The following is a 20846-nucleotide window of genomic DNA, read 5'->3' as shown; positions in this document are numbered from 1 at the left end:
GGTGATAAGTTTTCAAGGACAACGACCAATTGAATGATGACTACAATTACTTTAATTGCATATTTTTTTTGTTCGATAATAAAAAGTGTTTTTTTGTAAAAAAAGTTTGTGATACCATCAACAGTTATTTTTATTTTTTTTGAGCAAATAATTGATCGGCAAATTCATTGATTTTTATTATTAACAATATTATAAACATAATGTCAATGGATAAATTGAATTTTTTTTCACATGATTAAATTATTATTACTTAAAATTAGACAAAAATTTTCGGTTTCCAAAATTCATCACAAATTGGTTTGAAATAATCTTTTACCATATGATAATTTTTCGAATCCAATACAATGCCATTATTTATCTTCGTTCAACACTAAGATAAATATCTTTTGGTGAAAGAAAACCACCTTGATTATAAAATTCAACGGGAATTTTAGTTTTGCCACATTTAGAGAATCGAAAATTCTTAATCAACCAAACTAAAGCCATTTTAGCTTCTAATAATGCCAAACTTTTAGCAACACAAGCTCTTGGACCAGAACCAAACGGTAGATAGGCATAATTTGGAAAGTTTTCGGCCGTTTCTTTACAAAATCGTTCTGGTCGAAATTTTTCTGGTTCGGGAAAAAATTCTTCATTATAATGTAATGCCCAAACTGGTATCTGGATGATTTCATCTTTTTTCACTTGAAGTTTAATACGATCATCTTCGGTTTTCAAAACAAAATCATTCTCACAACGTCTTTCAATAACTGTTCCAGGCGGTGTCATGCGTAATGTTTCATTAACTATTCCATTTATGTATTCGAATTTCGATCCATATGATTCCAAAGCCAATGATTCTAATGGATCTTCACAATCATTCGCTTGTTGTTCTCGTGTAATTCTTTCGATTTCTTGATAGGCCAATTCTTGTTTATCTGGATTTAAAGATAAATTATATAAAGCCATTGTAATGGTTGTTGCCGTCGTATCATAACCGGCCAAAAAGAATAATACACATTGTGCAATCATCTCAGTATTAGTCATATATTTTACTGGCTTTTTCTCTACCGATCCATCATCAGTTTTTTGTTGTTGTTGTGAAATAATCCATTCATGTTCGGCTTCAATTAGAAATTCAATAAATGTTGATGCTTTGGAAAAATCTTTTTCATCAAATTCTTTTCTTTTACGTTCAATAATATCTAGAGAAAAATCATGGAAAAAGTTCAAGACTTCATTATTAGGACGTAGTTTAAATATTTTAGTGATGTAACTAGGCATAGTAAACATTATGATGAACATTAGAATGTTTTTAATAGACATATCAGTGCCAAATGATTTTTTAGCGTTTTTAATGATAGGATTATCTGGTTCGATCAATGAATCAATTTGGCATCCGAATGCAACTTGTAGAATTGTATCCATTGTGAAAGCACCGGCGAATCGTTTAATATTCAATATACATTCATGATCGTTTGATTTTGTCAATTTAGCATTGATATTACGGATTAAGGTTCGACATATTGAATCCATTCGAAATTTCATACGACGAAGTTTACCTGTAGCAAATGTTGGTGCTACAATGGCTCGTAAACGTTTCCATTGATCCAAATCGACTGCTGATAAAACATTGGCGAAAATATCATCTTCGGTGTTGAATTTCTAATTACAGATATATAATGATTTATATAATGAAATGGATGTTCATATAAAAATGATCAATATTACCCTGCGATTTGGGAAATTGGTAAACTCTTTACTCAATACAAGTTGAATTAATTCAGGTTCGGCTACAACCAAATTGATGCCACCAAACATAATAAAGCCATAGATTTTTCCCACACTTTTTACATTTTTTAATGATTCTAGTTCAATACGTTCTTTAAAAATTAAGATTCTAAAAAATGATGATTGTGGCTGATAACGAATGCCTCGGCTTGTTAACGATGCAATGCATTGGTTCTTTTTTCGTTGAAAAACAAGATAACCCAATGAAATGACCAATACAATGGTCGCTATGATTACGGTGAAAATCATTTTAATTTGCAATTTTCTAAAATAAATTCAGAATTTGCAAAGAAAAAAAAATTTTTATCAACAAAAATAAAATTGACATTCATTCTATGGTTACTGATGATGATTATTATATGACAATCAAAATCTTCTTTATACGTTCTTCAAATGTTTATTTCTTATCCCATTAAATGCAATCATAGTGAGCATCGCTGTGGTTTCCAAGTTTGGTTAATTCAATTGATGTTGGTTATATGACGAATGATGATTGTGCACCAATATAAGTGGTGATAAGTTTTCAAGGACAACAACCAATCACTTATGACCAATTGAATGATGACTACAATTACTTTAATTGAAATATGTTTTTTTGTTCGATAATTAGAAGTGTTTTTTTGTAAAAAAAAACTACTGATACCATCAACAGTTATCATTTTTTTGAGCAAATGATTGATCTGCAAATTCATTGATTTTTATTATTAATAATTTGGTTTATGGTTAAATGAAAACATATTGTCAATGGATAAATTGAATTTTTTTTTCGCATGATTAAATTATTATTACTTAAAATTAGACAAAAATTTTCGGTTTCCAAAATTCATCACAAATTGGTTTGAAATAATCTTTTACCATATGATAATTTTCTGAATCCAATGCCATGAATTCTGTTGATGATGATTCGGCGAAAGCTTCATTCCATTTGATGTTTGCATTTCCAATCGGTCCTGGATGCCCATTTTGTGCGAATCGAATCCATGCTTTAATCATATCACGGCTTAGATCTTTTTCTTGTTGTGTAAATTTCAAATTTTTCATTTGAAATGGCTGGCCAAACATGTAGAAAAGATCGGCAGCATGACCTACACCACCCCAAGTATCGTTGAGAAAATGTATCGATTTAATCGGTGCCATCAAACGATATGAATAAAATTCAACATTATGAAATCGTTGAAAATATTCTTCACCAAACAATATGGTTGGACAAATTAAACTATAATCACCAAAAACATCCGAAAGTGCATGCCTAAAATTGATGATAATTAGAAAATTATTCTAAATAGATCATTCAATTGTAATGACATAATGATATACAAACCTTAATTGAGCAAGTGTTACATTTTTTTCATTCAAATTTTTTGTATAGAATTCAATAACTTCTTCAACAAAAGGTTTACCAATGAAAATAATTCGCATATAGTCCTGAACCTGATGAATGGTTGCTTTTTTATTATCAGGTAAAAATTTTTGAAGAAAAAGTTCACCTTCATCTCGTGTAACACCAAACATTAAATCTACTTGATTTAAACCTTGACCACTTTTCAATGCTTCCACCGGATTCAATGGCATGAAATCATCACCATAGATAGGTACAAAAGGAGTTGTCATATCAGGTGAATCTGTGGCTAAAATTTCTTCAATGGTTTTATTTCGTAAACATTCCATAGTTTTCTCCATGCTTTCATCATTATAACAATTTAATTTTTTTGCCAACGCCAATCCATTCGATAATTCATCAGCTTTCGAATTGGAACAAACATTTGGATTTGGTGCACCCGATTGCATAATAGCTCGTTGAAATAGACCATTAGCTAATGGAGAAATGATCAAACTTCCTACACTCATCGATCCTGCTGATTCACCAAACACTGTCACCTGATTTGGATCGCCACCAAAATTGTGAATATTATCACGAACCCATTGTAAACCAAGAATTTGATCGTAAAGACCTTGATTTCCACGTGCTAATTCGGGATCATCTCCAGTATATAAAAATCCGAAAGCTCCAAGACGATAAGCGATACTAACAACAACTACATCACCGTTAGCGACAAAAATTCCACCATTATATAAATCTTGAAAAATGCTACCAACTTTAAAGGCACCACCATGAATCCAAACCATAACCGGTAATGGTTTTTCAATCGATGCTAATGCACGTACTGAAGTCCATACATTGGCATAAAGACAATCTTCACTCATTGAACTCGAATTATAACCTACTTGTGGACATGCATAACGTGGTTTGATTGCATCATAAACATCATTTGACCAACTATCAGCACGTTCTGGCCGTTCAAAACGTTTAGCTTTACCATAACGTATTGCTTGATAGAAATAAATATCTTCATTATTATGATCATTCGAATCGATTATCGGTACATTTTCAATGATGCCACGTACACGACCATAATGTTCGAGATTAATAATTGGTGCATAACGTGGCTGTTGCAATGTGCATTCGATTTTGTTGTTGTTGTTGTTATTGAAAAAAGATAACAATATGAATGTAATGTAAAAAATAATGGAAATTAAATGATTCAGCATTTTCAAAGAATAAAAGATAAATTTTTTTTTTATTCACTCAAGATTTTAAAATAATCTCCACAAATTAATAAAGACATAATCTTTATATATACATCGAAATTTGTCAATAAAAATTTTTCAAGTGGATCATAATTTTAAAAAAACACTGCATTATCGTATAGATCCTCGATAGTAAATGTTAGATATAGATTAACAAAAGATATTTTCATATGCAAAATCATTGTTTTGCATTAGAATAATTTTCGTCGATTCTTGTTTCTAGTATTATATGCATTATTCTTGCTTCTAGTATTATATGCATTATTCGATTGTGTGCATTTTTGTTCGGATTTAAATTCGGAAAACTATATAAAATGATGAATGGAAACAAAAGAAAAAAAAAGAATTTAATTAGAAATATAAATATAAATAAACACATTATCGCAGACATTTACCATTGTATCGGGTGAAATTAAATCCGATGGACTTGAAATATCCTGTTTGGTTAGTTTTAATTTTTTAGTTGTAGATGACATTTGTTGCTGAATTGCTGCTCTTTTTTTCTTTTTGTCAGAAAATGTGCCAGCATCATACGATTTTTTAAGCAATTCTGATTCATTATTTAAATTTTCATTTACTTGCCGTAGAATTTTTTTTTCACTTTCCTGTTCTTTAACAATTGTACTTGATTTATACTCTAAACTTGCATTTTTATCAAAAATTGTAATTAAACTTTTATTTTCACTTTCATTTGCTTTAACAATTTTACTTAATTTGTTCTTTAAAAGTTCATTTTCTTTTTGTAGACTTTTATTTTCACTTTCATTTGCTTCAATGGTTGTACGTAATTTGTTCTTTAAAAGTTCATTTTCTTTTTGTAGACTTTTATTTTCACTTTCATTTGCTTCATTGGTTGTACGTAATTTATTCTTTAAAAGTTCATTTTCTTTTTGTAGACTTTTATTTTCACTTTCATTTGCTTCATTGGTTGTACGTAATTCTTGAATTATTTGTCGAGTTTTGGCTGATTCTTTGACTGATAATTTGAAATAGCCATTGATTTTTTCCAATTTTTGGCCATAAATCAGTTCATATTGTTTCAATTCAATATCAATTTTTTTCATTTTCCGATCAAATTGGTCTTCACAATTTTTGATTGCTTTGATTAATTCACTCTGAATTTGTTGTGATTCAACTAATTCAGATTGAACATCAAATAATTGGTTTTCAAGCAATTCGATTTTAGCTATTTTTGTATCCAACTCTGTATGATATTTATCTTGAATACAATCGATACGCATCAACCATAGTTTATCATTACGTTTTAAATCATCTTCATGATTTTCATTTTGTTCATTCATTTGATCTCGAAGTTCATCAATTAGTTCATTATATTCTTGGCGACATTCTTCAATTTCTTTAGCCAATAATAGTTTTTCTTTCTTTAATTTATCACAATTACATGGATTTTTTATGTTGTTGATGATTTCACTTTCATTTTCTTCATCGTCATCTTCCATCTCTTCACTTTCAGAATCTTCATCAACATCTTCAAGATTATGGCTAAATGCCATGGTCATTCGTCGTTTATATGATGGCATTTGAGAGATGGGGACAGCTTTAATATTATCACAAAAATTTAATGAATAAATTGATTCATCAAATAATTTTGTCGATGGATTCAAATTTATAATAGTACTGAATGAACCACCATTCGAAAATAGATATGGTTGTAATACATGTGTCAATTTTGATGATCGAAATGAAATTATATTTTGATGACTATGAATAAAAAAAAATTTGCAAAAACAATTTTAAAAAAAAGAATCGAAATTTAAAATTAAAACAAAAACAAATACTTACTCTTTTTTTCCTGTCAATGATGAAATACATTGATTCAACAGACACAATGATTGATTAATTTTATTAGTTTCTTTAGCACGATTGCCAACATTGCCAGTTTTTGCAATACGTTCGGCACCGGCAAGATCACAAAAATTGATATTAGATGTAAATGTTTCAGCAGTCGAATGATCAATACGTATCAATGTAATCTTAAATATTGAATGTGATCGGCTTGAACTTGGATTCAATGCTGTTTGTGCCATATGTTTTTTCAAATTATTTTGACCAAACAAATAAACCATGTATGCATCGGTGGCTGATTCGACAAATACTTGTCGAATACCGTTAACATAATATTGTTCTTTATTATCTTTAATGAACATTATTTTTGGTTCCATTTCATCCTTGTAACGTACATTCAATAAATCGATGATTGTATCATTATAGATTTCAAAATATGAAATCCAAATACATACTTCTTGCTTTTCTTTGCTCATCGATTTGAACATTTTTTGTAATTGTTCTATCAAATCCAAATGATTGTTGTAGATTAAATTTTCAGTTATTTGGAAGTTTTTTCCATCATTTTTACCCATCGAATCATGAACAATATATTTACGTATTTCATCTTCATAATTTTGATCATTTTTCGTTAAACGTTTACGATCGGAAAAACAAATTGGCTTATATGTTGGTAATTTTATTTCCATTGCTTCAGCAAACATTTGAAACAATATGACTAATGAATAAGGAATGATGCCAGGATTTTTAACATTGCCTTTCATTGTGAATGTTTTGCCGGATGAAGTAACACCAAAAGTGAATATTAAGGAATTTTTTCCAACAATGAATTCCTTAAGCAATGGAAGGGTACAAACTTTGAATACATCATATTGGCTATATTCTTGATAGAAAATTTTATCAAAACGATATTCATCGGTTGTTTTCAAATTCTTATCGATCGATAGATTATTGTCAATTATTTTATATCTTGAATCAATTTCGACATCGGATCGAATTCGAAGAAATGTTTTAATTATTTGTTCATTACAAATACTTTCATCAAACGTTTCATCATGAACAATTGAATTCGATGAATCACATTTATTAAATGTAAGATTTTTTTGGATAATATTTTCAGATGAAGAATCATAAGTAGAATCTTGTTGTGATTCCATCATCGATGTTGTATTAAATGTACAAGCCATTTTTTTGAACAATGAAAATTTTTTTATTGAAAATTAAGTGATGATGATGATGATAAAACACCAGAAAATAAATAACGACTATTTTCGTTTGAGCTGAAAGAGAAGCACATGTGAATTAATATAACTACTATACGAATTTGTGGTATGTAGAGCTCAAAAAACCGTTGAAATTTTTTTCTCGTCGTTCTGATTGGCTGAAAAGAAAAAATTTAAACTTTGTACCATTCATATATGGAATATATCGCGTTGCAAACGCATGCGCACAGAAAATATTCTGTATATTGTTTCGGCAACAATAAAACACACACACACACACAGATTCTTTACGTTAATAAAATGAAGAGATTTTATTTAATATAACCAACAAAACAGTAGTAAGCGATTTACAGTAGATAAAAATATAAAAAAGTATATATGGAAACACAAATGAACGGAAAATGATGATGAAACAGTAGTCATCTGAGAAACTTCTATAGAGACCGTCGTGATCTGTGTTGAAAAACCAGTGTGTGTTTTATTGTCCAAATGTCCAGCTCTTTTATACCTGTTGATGGCCAAATGGTCTCAGCTTCTCAAGCGAAAAAAAAATGGTTGCTATCGATCCAAATAAGCGATTCATTTTCAATTCTGATAACTGATTAGCATCTTGCAAATGTGAATCAATTTGGTTTTCAGTTATCTATGTCAGGGAATTGTTGTGATTTCGAAGAAATAAGCCATTAAAATAAGTTCATGACTCATGGCCACGTTTTTTTTCCCTGTTGGATCTTGCCAGTTTGCTGGTTTTTCCTGGCCAATTTCTTTGCCAAAAGGAAGTTAAATGTCAACATTTTTGCACAATTCAACATTTTTTTTGTTGTGGTTTGTTGAGCCAAAGATTAAGTTTACGAAACATTTCCTAAAATCATCACTTACTTCTTACGTATTCTGTGAATATTTCTCTATAATGAAATTTCAATAAAGTTTTTCATTTGTTTCGCTAATTTTTCAAGTTCAATTTTTTTTCCAATGAAAAATAGATGCTCATTTTTTCATTTATCAAAAAAAAAAACAAACAAACAAACACACACCGGACAACAACAGATCAAAATTATTTTTGGATCCAATAATGTTTGTATTCAAAGTGATACAGATTTTCTTAATCATATATTTGATCACCATTATCCCAATGGGATATTCATTATTTTTATACGCTGTTCATGATTTCGGTAAATTTTATTTTATTTTTTTTGAAATTCAAATCTGAATCCGAATCATTTTATCCTTTTATTTCGTTATTATATAGTTGGCCAACCACCATCCAGAATTGATACAAAACCAACAAATAATGGTGATGTAAAAAGTCAAAATTTAAAAGAATTAATCGAACGTGGCCAGAATTTATCAACAACAGCTCATAATAAATTATTTAAACATAAAGATGATGTAAAAATGAATAAATATCAACATATAGTTGTACAGGATTTAGATTATTTAGAATTAATGATTAAACGTGCTGAATCTTTTCTGCCATGTATCAAGAATCCATTTATGGCCAAATTAATTGAATACACAAGTAATGATTTAGAGATAATGATTAATCATTTTGAAATGATATTGATGTTATATGATCAAGGTGATGATCAATCAATGCCTACATTAACATTATTCATACAACAATTAATTGATCGAAGTAATAATGATGTTGGCTATCTAAATTCACATGGATATCGTGAATATGTGGATAAAATTTCTGATCAAAGTTTACGAATAGAAAAAATGTTAATCAATATTAAAGAAAAAATGGATCAATTAGATGGAAAAGAATTTTCTGATCATGTTCGTCATTTACTTATATCGATGATTGATTTTGAGAATCTAATACTTGATGCTGAAAAACATTCAAATATTAATTCTATATATCGATGATGATTGTGATATTTCATCCACCATATTTTGATCGTTTTCATTTTTTTTGTTTTTGTTTTCATTATAAATTTTGACATAGAGAAAAAAAAACCATAATCAATTTGGATAATTAATTGTTGCCCGACATTATAATTAAATTAAAAGAAAAAAAAATATTCACTTTTTCAATTTGATTGCGTCATTCATTCTGGTTTGGTGGTTGTCATCATACAATTCGGTTAAGAATTTTCATACACACAGCTACATATCCAGATCACAATCATCACAACGTATAATTGGGAGCATACAAACAAACGAATGCTTTAAGCAGCATATATAGCCATAATTAACCACAACAACGACAAAAACAATGTCGACGAATCATCATCATCATCATCACAAAATCGGGAGAATAGAAATTTTTTCGAATGAATTGAAAAAAAATAATATTTTCGGTTCTGTGTACGATATAGTGAAATCATTTATTTCTCTGCTGCAGGTTTTACACACTTTTTATCATCATCATCATCATCTGTTGTTTGTTGTTGTATTTTTTACATGTTTAATTTTCAAAATCTTTATGGCCACATAACTGTGATATTTTTTTTTAAATTGTGAAAAATGTTTCAAAAATTTAAACGACGATTCTCAACAAATCTAACTGTACCGAATATATTGCAAGGATCGAATGATTCATTATTCGATGATCAACCAGATTTATCTGAAAAAGAAATTCAATTAGTACGTGAAACATGGACATTGTTACGTAATGATTTGGCTGGATTCAAATTTTTAGGTGCAGAACTTTTTATACGGTAAGTCTGTTTTTTAGATAACTGAATGATGATGTTAGATTTTTTTTTTTTCACCACAATCAGATATTTTACCAAATATCCAGATTATCAACAAAAATTCAAATCATTCAAAGATGTTCCAATAAATTTTCAACAAAATCGTATGATACGTATTGATAAGAAATTAATGGCACATGGTACATATGTAATGTATACGATTGGTATGTTAGTTGATAATCTAGAAAATCCAGATATGATGGGACAAATGTTGAAACGTTTAGCACGTAATCATTATCATCGTCATGTTAGTTTGAAAGCATTCGAACAGCTTCGTGATACATTACTTGAACATTTACTTGTTACACTTGGACCGCAATTATTCAATAAAAAAACAATGATTGCCTGGCGTAAAGCATTTGGTTATCTATTGAAAGAAATTGATAAAAATTTCAAACTATTAGAATCCGATCTTGAACGTTCAGGAAGTTATTATCGTTTGAATTCATTACATCATAATGCTAAACATGAATTAATGCAAGATTATCGTCGTAATTGTCTATTAGATTATCAATTACGTTTACGTAAACGTAATGAACAATATAATTCAACATTACGAACAAGTCGATTGATGAATTCTCCAATGTCTAATGAATCATCGATCAACATGCATGATACTAATACTAATAATCAATCGAAAATTATTATTAATCAACAACAATCTTCACCTATAATTCAACCAGTATTTTATCAACCTCCACCGTCGCCATCCTCATCTTCACAACAACAACAACAACAGCCATCAAGCCAAATTCAATTAAAATCCTTTCCAGCATCACCAAATCATCCATCAGTTCTTTTACCTGTTAAACAGTCAGCATTAATTCTGCCACCATCATCAACGAATACTATTAATCGAAATACTTTTATAGCAAAGAAAAAACATGATAAATCAAAAAATTTTCTATGGAAAACTTTGGCAAATTTGAGAAAAAAATTCTAACATTACAAAGATTTTACAAAGAATTTTTCTATTTTGATTGTTATTTCCTTCAATGTCTGACGTTTGTCCTCATTATTTTATTGTTATGGAACTTTAACTCGACAACAAAAATGTGATCTATTTTTGGCAACAAATCATGTATGTGTGTGTGTGTGTGATATTCTATACATTAATTTTTGTCATTGCTTAATCATGTTGTCACATTTGTTTGGCTCGAATTTATTTCTTTTTTTCAGATTGACGAATGTCACATACACAACGAATTGTTTTTGTTCATTATCATCATCATCATCAAATCTCGTATACATAATACATTTCATTTTCATGTGTTCATATTCAACAATCGATATTGAATCGTTGCTAAAAGTAAGAACAAACAAGCAACAACAACAAAAAAAAATGCAGATGATGAATAATACTTTTGAAGAATTCAATGAAGAAGAATTACAATCACTTCGAATACAATGGGATAAGATTGTCCATTATCGACATGAATGTTTTGGATTGAAATTATTTCTAAGGTTTTTTTTATCTTATCTTATCTTTGTTTATTGTTGTTGGCCATTTGTCTTGTTGACTAACTTATGTTTTTTTTTCTATCTACAACAGGTTATTAGATTTACATCCAGAATATCTATGTTTATTTGGATTCACATGGGATGAATTTGATTATCATGAAACAGCTCGTCTTCGTGCACATGGTATAAATGTAATGTACATGTTGAATATGTTATTCGATAATCTAAACGATATGGATATGATTGATGAATTGATTTGTAAATTAATACGTTTACATTTAATGCGTGGTATACAAAAATCATGGTTCGATGATATTTGTGAACCATTCGAAACGGTATTGAGAGAATTTAGTCAGAAATTAAATATTGAACATCCAGAATTTATACGTAAAGCATTTATGTTTGTTAAAAATCGAATGCAACTATTATATGATGATAATATGGCTCAAGTTCTGCTCGATCAAAGTTCAGATATAAGTGAAACGTATTGAGTTCTTATCATGGCCGATAATTATTGAAATTAGAAGGGTTGTTATCGCAAGTGGCACAGGCAATAATTACAAATAGGTACTCACGCACACATGCCTAAAGTATTTTGATAATGTTATTATGGTAGTGGATCAATCTTAAAAAATGTAGATATAAATAGTGTGTATTTGGAACCTAGAAATGGTCATTATATTCTATTGATCATCAAGTGACCATGTCGAACATGATGAAGATTTCGTTCGTTACATTTATTTTGTTTATGTTGATTGGAACATTATTGATCGTCATTGGTAGACAACAACAACAACAACACATAGTAAATGAACCAATGAAAAATGATTCTGAATCTAATGATACAAAAATTCATCGTGTACGTCGTGTGGTTGGTGGTGAACCAACACCGATCGAATCATTTCCATGGACAGTTATTGTTATCAACAAAGGTCGCTGTGGTGGAGTTTTAATCGATACACAATGGGTATTGACAGCCGGTCATTGTATTGTCGATATAAATCCAGTTGTATATTTTGGTCTTGATCATCTTTCAATGGCAACAATATTAAATAAACGAAATGTCATTGAAATCTATAAACCAGCTCGAAATTTATTTACAACAGCCGATTTAGCATTATTAAAATTATCATTTCCTGTGGAGATAACATCACGTTCACATCCGATACGAATGAATCGAGACCGGCGGACAACAATAATGGGATATGAAGCAAGAATGGCTGGATTTGGCCGTAATATTCAACGAAATCAACGTCTACTAGCCGGATATTTTGATCTACAACCAGTATTTATGTTTTCATCTCGTGATATTATTGGTGCAAGATCACAATCACATTCACCATGTTATGGTGATTCTGGAAGTGGATTAATAATTGAACATAATGTTATACCGTATTTAGTGGGCATAACCAGTTCAATATTAGCAGCCAGTTGTGAACCAAATCATGTTGCATTATTTACAGATGTTTCATTTTATTATAATTGGATTATCAAAAAGATTGGTAATGATCCTGGACAACGACAGCAGCAGCAGCAACAACAACAACAACGTCAAAACGATGATATTTTTAATGATATTCCGAATGATAATGAAAATTATGATAATCATGATGATGTAAAGAATTTTATTCGACCACCATCACCATCACCACCACCACCACCATCACTACCAATGGATAGATCACAAGATTGTTGGCCAAATATATTCATTCCATGGATCAAATACAAGATAATGTTATGTAATTCATGGTTACGATTTGTTGTTCATCATGATAATCATGATGAACAACAAAATCTATTATTTTCTTAAATAATAATAATAATAATAATCAACCAAAATGACTCAATGACAACAACAACAACAACAACAATAATTTGATCAACGTGACATGTGACAATTTTTTTTTCTCTTTTCAATTTGAATTTAAATCAAACCACCGAGCAATATTATTATAAATGAAAACATTATCATTATCATCATCATTATTATTATTAGTGCATTTATATTCAGTACATTGTATTGTGTTGTTTTTTGATAATAATAAAAATTGATGATTAGTATAATAATCATCATGTAATTAACAATTTTATGATGAATGGATGTTTTCACGTTTTTTTTTTGTTTGTTTACTATTAATGATCATAATCATTGTAATATACTATTAGATTGAATAATTCATTTATTCCATTCTAAATGGTATCAACGGATGGATGAAACTGGGCTCGTGTGTTTTCCTTGTGTGTGTGTGTATATGTGTTGACAAGTTCAATTTATATATATGATAAATTAATGATGGAGAAAAACATTTCGATATTTGAGACATAATGAAAAAGGAAAATAGAAATGGAACATTTAACAAAAAAAATTTTTTTTTTCTTTTTGCCATTCGTTTATGAAAATCTTTTTAATTTCAAGATGAAGTTATAGTAGTTAAAAAGTTCAAGTTGTATTGTTTTGTTCGAATTTTGTGGGCTTGGCAATGACAATATAATATTTATATATCCACATTCCATTTTCATTTCATTCAAGGAACTAAAATCGTTTCCGTTTTTTTTCCGTTTCTTTTCATTTGCCTATTTGATATATTAAAATAATTATTGTCATTAATGATAAAAAAAATATTAACTAAGCTATGATGATAATTACCATTAAAAATGATGAACCATCAAATGAACAAAAAAAAAACTGAAACTGAAAATGAGAAAAATGAAAACACACCAAAGTATATATAAAAGCAACGGGATATTTTTTTTTCGCGTTGTCGTCTCCAAATTACATTCTTCACATTTAATGAGTTTTGTTGTTTGTTGTTGAATGAAATTTGAATTTAGAAAAAAAATATACACTTGACTTGATCAACAAAATGTCAAAACAATCGATTCTATCGATTTGGACGACAATTTTAGCCGTTTGTTTAATTTTTTCAATGTTTCAACCAATAGAATCGAATCCAAGTTTAATTTTTAAATCTGGTGGTAAAAAAGGTGATTCAACGTAAGTTTTTTTGTTTTCTTTGTTGTCTTTATTTCAGATTATGATCCAAAGATGGTACCACTTTTTTCGGTGTTAATTTTTTTTTATTTTTTGGTTTTTGCTTTATTTTTCTTATTTATCCATAGAATCATGTTTCCGAATCATAGTAAATGTGGTATGCCAACCATATTGAAAACAAGTGGAAAAAGAAAGGGAAAAAATCTGTAAGTTATAATGAATTTTTTGGTTTAAAATTAAATTTTTTTTTCTTAAAGATTCATATTAGGACATGATGAAAAATGTAAAGAAGAATATAAACCATATTTTTATCCAGTACATCAAGAAGAAAAATATCATCATGAAGAACATGTATCAGTAATGCCTGTTCATAGTGGTTATAGTCATGGATCATCATATGGTGGTGGTGGTGGTGGTGGATATCAATCTTATGGTGGAAGCCATAACTCCTATGGCAGTGGTGGTGGTGGTGGTGGACATGATTCTTACAGTGGTGGTGGCGGTGGAAGCCATTCTATGAGCTATTCAGATGTTGATCCATATCAAGCATATGGATCATATCATTATCCAGTTTATAATCAATATAATGGTTATCATCATCCATATGGTTATTATTAAATATTAAAATGATTTGGATTGATTGATTGATTGATTCACTTTGATGGCGATAAAAATCCATGGTATTTGAAAATTATTTATTATTCAACGATATTTCAGATAAAAATCAACGATAATCATTATTTTTACGGTTAAATCTCTAATTTCATTTACAAAAAAAAATGGGTCTCTAGTTTTCTAAAGTTCAATTTTATTTTTTTTTCACGTTTAATTCTTTCTATACACATGACTATCATTATAATCATCATTATTATCATTATCATCATCATCGTTATTATTTTTGTCCACATATAATAATAATAATAAAATAAGAAAAGAATTTCAATGAATATTCTTGTTGTTATCTGCTTCTGTTGCAACAAAAAAAAATTGTATCTATGTGCCTGTTGGGATTGATTCTGGCTACAATACATTCACATTCCAATGTTTTTTTTTTTTTTTTTTTTGATGGTTTGATTCTCATTAATATTTATCTCGGCATCCACACACACACATATACCGACCAGATGGTCAAATAAAGTAAGAATTCTATCTATTATAACAATTTGGTCGGTTGGCTACACACTCTGAATGGCAATAGACACACACACACAATGGCTCATAAGGTCTTTTTCATTCTCATCCATTTATTCTTGTTCTTTTTCTTCTTTCACCGTTTTTTTTTTCGTTCATAGTCCAAACATTTAATGTAAATTGGTTTATTCTTCACAAGTCTCCACATGTGTGTGTGTCAACAACAACAAAAAAACAAGAATTCAATGACATAGAAATAACAACTTTTCTACTAAATTATAACATTGTCATTGAATGAATTTCTTTGCTGGAGAATGTTGCTGACCATCATTGCCATTACGATCATCGTCATCATCATCATCATCATCATTATCACAAGTTTCGTGAATTGTTACCACAAACCAACAACAACAACAACAACAAGAAATTTTATGTTTAGTAAAAAAAAAATTCGTAATTTCATTTTCAAATCAGCATTTCATTTGACATCGTGGACAACAACAACAACAACAACAACAAAAATATAATGTAAATTGGCATAAGAAAAAATGAAAACTTTTTACATACAAAAACATCATATTTTACCGGCATTAAATTCTGGTTTGACGTTTACCGAATACACTTGACCGAATTGAAACATCACATCATGAAACATTAATGAAAATGAATGTCCAGTGGAAATAATAATAATAATAAAAATGAACAGAATGTTTTTTTTTCTTTCTACAAACAAATTTCCAACAACAAACACACACACAAATCACAGAATTCTTTCTGTACTGAATGGATTTAATATTTAAATAAATAGTGTCTAAATAACGGCTAAATCTGACAACAACAACAACAACAAAAAAATCTTGCAAACGTTTATTTATTCAGTATTGTCGTTGTCTTCGTTGTCGGTTGTCGGTTGTTGTTGTCCCCATATATGGACTACCACTGTGTTTTATTCAAATATCGTATCTGTTTGTTTGTTTGTTTGTTTGAAAATAATACTGACTGTAGTCATATGGTCGATGAACATTCTGGATTCCATCAGATTATATTCAAAATTCATTTTTTCCATTTATTTTCATTTCTTGTGATAATCAAAAATGAATGAATGAATGAATAAATTCTAACAAATTCAGGAATAAAAAAAAAATTACACAAGGTTACCATCATCATCATTGGAATAATTGGACCAAAAAAAAAACGAAAAAAAAAGTTTTTTTTTGGAATACTTACATGCTACCATATTTTTTTTTGCCAACAAAAGTCCAGACAATCAATACAAAATGATTACCGAAATTTCGGGCATGTCCACACTAAATCCGTACATATGGTAACCCTATAATAATCTTAAATAATGTAATAAAATAATATATGGTTGACTAATTTCTTGGGTCTTTTGGTATATTTGTTTCAAACCACAACATCATAGGAAACAACGTGGTAGAAAATTTTTTTTTTTATTCTCTCTCGTTTTCATCTTCATATTTTTCTTTTCTTGTTCACCTGATAAATAAATTAAGAACTGAACTTACATGGCCACTATAATAATAATGATGATGATGATGATTCACCAGCCAGGTTCACCGATTCATGATTCTTTTCATTCTTTTTTTTCATATATTCATTCATTCAAATACATCATTTTCTTGCTCTCTCTCTCTCTCTGGAGCAATATACAATCTTAATAATTGAATTCAACAAAAAATAAAAAGAATTAAAATGGAGAAAAAAAGAATAAAAAAAAAGTTCCATTCATCTATCCATCCATTCACCCATCTATCTAGTATTCTATTCATATTTAATGTACAAGCATCAGATTCAAGATTCATCATTGAAAATGACAAAAACATTCCAAATGGAACGATATTATTATTATTATTCTATATTCTATATATCATCATAAAAGAAGAATTCACAGAAAATCGGCTTACATTTTATTTATATATAAATTTTATTTTAGTTGTATATTACAATTAAAATCTGTTTTGAAGAATAAGAAAAAAAAACCGGAACACACATTCACATTGAGACAAGAATACAAAAAAAAAAAAATTTAATTCCATCCAGTAAACGGATGAACATAGACATTGAAGACAGCAACGACAACGACAACAAACGTAAACCAGAAGCTTTTTTCATTTGAAACACACAGAGAAAAAAAAGTTCCAAGGCAATTTTTTAATTTTCTTTTCTTTATTTTTCCATCATATAAACACAGCCGTGTGCGTGTTTGTTTGTGAATTTGTGTGTGTGTGTGCATTTTGAATAAAGTAATTTTTTTTTCTGGTTCATAATTCGATTTTTGTGTGTGTGTGTTTGGTTATAGTACACGTCATCCATGACATCCACATAAGATACGAATGTGTGCATTCTATTTTTTTTTCATTTTGTATTTGTTGCTGCTGAAACACACCAATTCAGAATGAGTCGAAGCAAGAAGAAATTTTTTTTTTGTTTTGTTTTTCTCACAAATACGTCATTGCGGCCGGTTTTTTTTTCGTGGATTTTTTTTTTGTTGTTTCTATTTCGTTTCATACCTATTTTATTCGAAAATGGATTAATCTAGGTCTTGGCCTTGAGAAGAACATTATTATTTTTTTTTATTGGGGGGGTATTTGCGTAGCTGTTCAATCATTTCAATGATGATGATGATGATGAAACATTGGGCCAAGAAATAAGAAATAAAAATGATGATGAATGTATGTATAGTAAGCGAAAAAAAAAAATTTCAGAAAAATTTCCTTCAGGGTTAACAAGTATGTGGGAGCGAAATTCAATTATTATTTTTTTTCTCGATAGAATTGATGATAATATTTAAAATTCTATTCACAGACAACACTGAATAAATTGGTTTGGTTTGGTTGTTAAACACACACACACACACACACGCAAAAAAAGAGATAAAAATCCAAAATTGTTACATTTGAATATTTGCAATACAATCATGCATGTAAATAATGAATAAATCAGCTTGATATATCTGGTCAGCTTGATATTCTCTATCTTCCTCCACATAATCACACACACACACACACACACTCTTTGGACATATTTATTTTGTCAATCATCAATCATTAAAAATACAACAATAATTCATAAGAATCACAACAAAAAAAATGGAATATCAATCCTGAGAGATGATGATGATGGCTAGGAATCCAGATTATATTTATTCTGTTTGTCCATGAACAAAACAAGATTCCTGAATAGATCCTGTCCAGTGATAATTGTTGTGTTTGTTTGTTGAACAGAATATGAATGTATGATCATCATCATCATATAATAAAAACCTGAATTCATATTGGCATCTGGTATTGGCTGAAAGTAGAAAAAAAGGCAGAAAAATTCAGCTATCCAGTTCATCATCATAATGATATCCAATTTTTTTTTTTGTATTTCGTCCTTGGATTTTTTGGGTATCAATATTTTATGATGATGATGATGATGAACGAAGGATCCGTTTGTTTTTCTATTTCGTTTTGTTTTTCGAAAGAACTAAATTTTTATTTTTTTTTACATCATCATCAAATGACACATAGTTTTCTATATATATGATATGTCATGTAACCATAGCGATATATATAAACTTTATGGATCATCTGTGTGTGGTTGCGTTTTCCCAGAATTTTTTTTTTACAATTCCAAAAATTCATCAATGCCGTTGTTTTATTTTCCCGTTTTGAATGATGATAAATTATTCAATTTCGAGTTGTCCTTAGTTCTCTTAGAAACAACAACAGCAACACTTAAATCATGGCTGTGATGGATAAAACGCCTTTTTTTCTAGTTATCATTCAATGTCAGTTATTGAAGCATCAACAAAAAAAATAGGCGTACATTGTTTATATAAACGACCATCATCATCATCATCATCATCATCATTATTGTCATTTGCCATCGATAGAATATAATAAAAAAAACCAATCCAAATACGATCCGCCTACAACAAGTTGATATTAAACTTTTGTTTCACATATCATATCAATGACAATGTTATTGGTGAATCTTGAATGAACAAAAAAAAAAAAAAAATTCGGTGCATCCTGAAAATTAAAAATTCAAACAAAAAAAACCATCTGATATTCTTTATTCAGGTGTTGTTGTTGTTGTTTTTGTTGTCAAATCAAATATTTCGTGTTTGTATATCATTCGTTCATTGGTGTGAAATCATACACATGTGTGTGTATTATGATGGTACGAAAATTAAATGCAATATAACGAGTGAGAGAGAGAGAGGAAAAAAATCTGGTTCTTGTTATATGGTTGAACAAATGCCTGAAGCCAATAGATTTCAGCAAATATTCAATGAAATTAATTGTTTTTTTTCCTATTCCATAAACAGAATGTGATTCTTTTTTTTTGTAGTTTTGTACTTTTTTTTTTGCCTCGATTTTCTTTTTTTTTCGTTCTTATTCATGTACTGAATCATCCATTGAACAGAAAAAAAACTTGGAAATTCTGATAAAAGAAAAAACTGTCACTACAATTGATTTGAGATTTTTTTCCATTTCATTTCTTCACAGAAAACATGCAGACATACAGATTGTATTAATGGATTTCTAATTCCAAAGAAATATAAAGCCAGAAACCAATAGTGCGAATGTTGACAAAAAAAAACTACAGGTTCCATATGAACGGTGTAACAAAAAAAAAGCAAAAGCAAAGTCATAGCCATTGCCACATATACAGAATTCTGTAGTTGAAATTAATGGTGATGGTGGTGGTGGTGGTGGTGGTTTCCATTATGGAACCAGAATCATCAGATCCTATCCACATGAACAGGAGTAATTTTTTTCCGGTCTTGATAATGTTGATAAAACTGAACAGAAAAAAAGAGAAAAAAGTTTTTTTTTTCATTTTCTGTTCCCATCATCATACGACAACACACAAACAATTTCGAGAAACTAACCAGGATTTTGCGCCTGAATATTCTGGTTCTTCAATGTTGTATATATATCTATATATATATATAGACGATATAATAGTCAAATTAACAAAACAAAAACAATAAAAAAAAAAGTTGCCACATGCGCCACTGTCACATACAGACACACAATTCATAAACTTGAAACTAATAATGATAATGATGATGATGATGATGATGTTACTGTTTTAATACAGAATATATATATATACAGAACCGGACACACATACTTACCCATCCATAATAGAAAGATA

At 29.2% G+C, this 20846-nt stretch overlaps 7 protein-coding genes across 9 annotated transcripts; 4 read left to right on the top strand and 3 right to left on the bottom strand.

Annotated features, from left to right (window-relative positions):
• Window positions 1-127: 127 nt before the first annotated feature.
• Window positions 128-2197, bottom strand: LOC142597701 (cytochrome P450 3A24-like). Its single transcript, XM_075732889.1, has 2 exons — window positions 1711-2197; window positions 128-1644 (listed from the first exon to the last, which is right to left on the bottom strand). The coding sequence occupies exons 1-2, from the start codon at window positions 2017-2019 to the stop codon at window positions 355-357; spliced, it is 1599 nt and encodes a 532-aa protein (XP_075589004.1). The 5' UTR covers window positions 2020-2197; the 3' UTR covers window positions 128-354.
• A 248-nt stretch (window positions 2198-2445) lies between these two features.
• On the bottom strand, window positions 2446-4392 carry LOC124497053 (acetylcholinesterase-like). The gene is made up of 2 exons (XM_047060646.2): window positions 3092-4392; window positions 2446-3019 (listed from the first exon to the last, which is right to left on the bottom strand). Exons 1-2 carry the CDS (start codon window positions 4318-4320, stop codon window positions 2566-2568), a joined length of 1683 nt encoding a protein of 560 aa, XP_046916602.2. The 5' UTR covers window positions 4321-4392; the 3' UTR covers window positions 2446-2565.
• A 136-nt stretch (window positions 4393-4528) lies between these two features.
• Window positions 4529-7469, bottom strand: LOC124497039 (uncharacterized). The gene is made up of 3 exons (XM_047060626.2): window positions 6163-7469; window positions 4755-6081; window positions 4529-4664 (listed from the first exon to the last, which is right to left on the bottom strand). The coding sequence occupies exons 1-3, from the start codon at window positions 7350-7352 to the stop codon at window positions 4551-4553; spliced, it is 2631 nt and encodes an 876-aa protein (XP_046916582.1). The 5' UTR covers window positions 7353-7469; the 3' UTR covers window positions 4529-4550.
• Window positions 7470-8349: 880 nt separating this feature from the next.
• LOC124497098 (uncharacterized) lies at window positions 8350-9413 on the top strand. Of its 2 annotated transcripts, XM_047060706.2 has the most exons (3): window positions 8350-8560; window positions 8638-8907; window positions 8968-9260. In XM_047060706.2, the coding sequence occupies exons 1-3, from the start codon at window positions 8461-8463 to the stop codon at window positions 9258-9260; spliced, it is 663 nt and encodes a 220-aa protein (XP_046916662.1). In that variant the 5' UTR covers window positions 8350-8460. The 2 variants fall into 2 exon arrangements, with proteins under 2 accessions (XP_046916662.1, XP_075589013.1); XM_075732898.1 differs by having other exon boundaries at window positions 8638-9413.
• A 414-nt stretch (window positions 9414-9827) lies between these two features.
• Window positions 9828-11780, top strand: LOC124497075 (uncharacterized). Of its 2 annotated transcripts, XM_047060679.2 has the most exons (4): window positions 9828-10054; window positions 10118-11171; window positions 11270-11554; window positions 11643-11780. In XM_047060679.2, exons 1-2 carry the CDS (start codon window positions 9861-9863, stop codon window positions 11031-11033), a joined length of 1110 nt encoding a protein of 369 aa, XP_046916635.2. In that variant the 5' UTR covers window positions 9828-9860; the 3' UTR covers window positions 11034-11171; window positions 11270-11554; window positions 11643-11780. The 2 variants fall into 2 exon arrangements, with proteins under 2 accessions (XP_046916635.2, XP_075589012.1); XM_075732897.1 differs by having other exon boundaries at window positions 10118-11554.
• A 259-nt stretch (window positions 11781-12039) lies between these two features.
• LOC124497076 (collagenase-like) lies at window positions 12040-13636 on the top strand. Its single transcript, XM_047060680.2, has one exon. It carries the CDS (start codon window positions 12255-12257, stop codon window positions 13359-13361), a length of 1107 nt encoding a protein of 368 aa, XP_046916636.2. The 5' UTR covers window positions 12040-12254; the 3' UTR covers window positions 13362-13636.
• Window positions 13637-14200: 564 nt separating this feature from the next.
• Window positions 14201-15476, top strand: LOC124497100 (uncharacterized). The gene is made up of 3 exons (XM_047060708.2): window positions 14201-14546; window positions 14672-14749; window positions 14801-15476. The coding sequence occupies exons 1-3, from the start codon at window positions 14416-14418 to the stop codon at window positions 15159-15161; spliced, it is 570 nt and encodes a 189-aa protein (XP_046916664.1). The 5' UTR covers window positions 14201-14415; the 3' UTR covers window positions 15162-15476.
• The last annotated feature ends 5370 nt before the right edge of the window (window positions 15477-20846 follow it).

The sequence above is a fragment of the Dermatophagoides farinae genome, chromosome 7 (genome assembly GCF_024713945.1).
Source record: "Dermatophagoides farinae isolate YC_2012a chromosome 7, ASM2471394v1, whole genome shotgun sequence".
In the NCBI taxonomy this organism is placed as follows: domain Eukaryota; kingdom Metazoa; phylum Arthropoda; class Arachnida; order Sarcoptiformes; family Pyroglyphidae; genus Dermatophagoides; species Dermatophagoides farinae.
The sequence above is the reverse complement of the archived record's forward strand: the minus strand, read 5'-3'. Positions and strand labels throughout refer to the sequence as shown.